Source organism: Akebia trifoliata, chromosome 11 (genome assembly GCF_017979445.1).
Source record: "Akebia trifoliata isolate Shusen 1 chromosome 11, ASM1797944v1, whole genome shotgun sequence".
NCBI classification, from domain to species: domain Eukaryota; kingdom Viridiplantae; phylum Streptophyta; class Magnoliopsida; order Ranunculales; family Lardizabalaceae; genus Akebia; species Akebia trifoliata.
In genome coordinates, this window is record NC_141385.1 from 22765376 (window position 1) to 22766549 (window position 1174).

At 39.6% G+C, this 1174-nt stretch overlaps 1 protein-coding gene across 1 annotated transcript; it reads right to left on the reverse strand.

Annotated features, from left to right (window-relative positions):
* Positions 1-423: 423 nt before the first annotated feature.
* Positions 424-933, reverse strand: LOC147391141 (ethylene-responsive transcription factor ERF025-like). The gene has a single exon (XM_086459014.1). It carries the CDS (start codon positions 931-933, stop codon positions 424-426), a length of 510 nt encoding a protein of 169 aa, XP_086315140.1.
* Positions 934-1174: the final 241 nt, after the last annotated feature.

Here is a 1174-nt window from a genome sequence, read left to right on the forward strand (position 1 = left end):
TCAGCGAGATTGTCACTTGAAAAACCTATACTCTTATTGTTCGTTTTGAGAATTAAAATGAACAGCTATCCAGAATTGGAATTTCTAGATATTTAGCTCACGAAATGTTAATTAATTTACCTTACTTTTCTACAGGTTATTCTCAGTATAGTATCATCAATGGCAAAATGTACTCTTTCTATAAATTATATATATGCTTAAATGAATCTTTTCAGATGTAATTAGATTCGAATGTCTTGAAAATTCAGAATTAATTGGTAGTGCGAAAAAGGCTTACACATGCACATTCCATCCAATTAATTGAATTAAAATTCCAACACCACTCACATTTGTATTTAACAAAACAACTAAAGTTATATCTCTCTCACGCAAAAATGAACAATCAATTTGTTGTCCATAACATATCTAACATCCTTATTCGTGTTAAGAATAACTCCAAAGACTTTCTCCATACAAATTGTCTGGTGGAGGTGAATTAATCCTTGGTGGGCTCACTAACATGCCTTCTGCCATACTCACGAGCAAATTTGGCATGAATAACAATGCCTCCTCATCAACAAATCCTTCTCCTGATGCCAAACTGCTACCACCCATATCGTAATTTTCCGTCCTGCTGCTTAGTAGTACCATATCATTACTAAATTCAGTTTGTTGTCGTCGTCTAGAGGCTTCAATTGCCGCTGCACGGATATCACATGGTGATGTAGACGCTGGGATTGGATACAAAGGAGCTAAGTCAGGGAAGTTGAGGATGGCGTCCGCTCCTCTAAGAGAAAGCACCGCCACATCATACGCTGTTGCTGCCATTTCGGCTGTTGGGAAAGTACCAAGCCATATCCGTGTAGTCTTACGTGGCTCTCGGATTTCGGACACCCATTTGCCACTACGATACCGGATTCCTCGATAATTTCCATGTTTTCCGGTTTTTGACATCTCTCCTCTCCACTCCACTCCACTCCAGTTGGTTGGTCTTTCACTCGTGTGTGTGTGTGTGTGGTTTGAAGAGGAGAAAAGGCCTCACACGTGCTTATAGGTGCAAGTTAGCAGGATGGTCAGCCCTATGATTTTATAGGCGCATGTTAGCAGAAGGGTCAGAAACAATTGTATATAAAAAAAAATTAATGGGAAAAAGGGTTTCAGGGGTGCAAAAGCGTGGAAAATTCGCTGATTCAGC

Excerpts from the sequence above, each read along its gene's own strand:
- LOC147391141 (XM_086459014.1), bottom strand. The coding sequence starts at position 933 with ATGTCAAAAACCGGAAAACATGGAAATTATCGAGGAATCCGGTATCGT.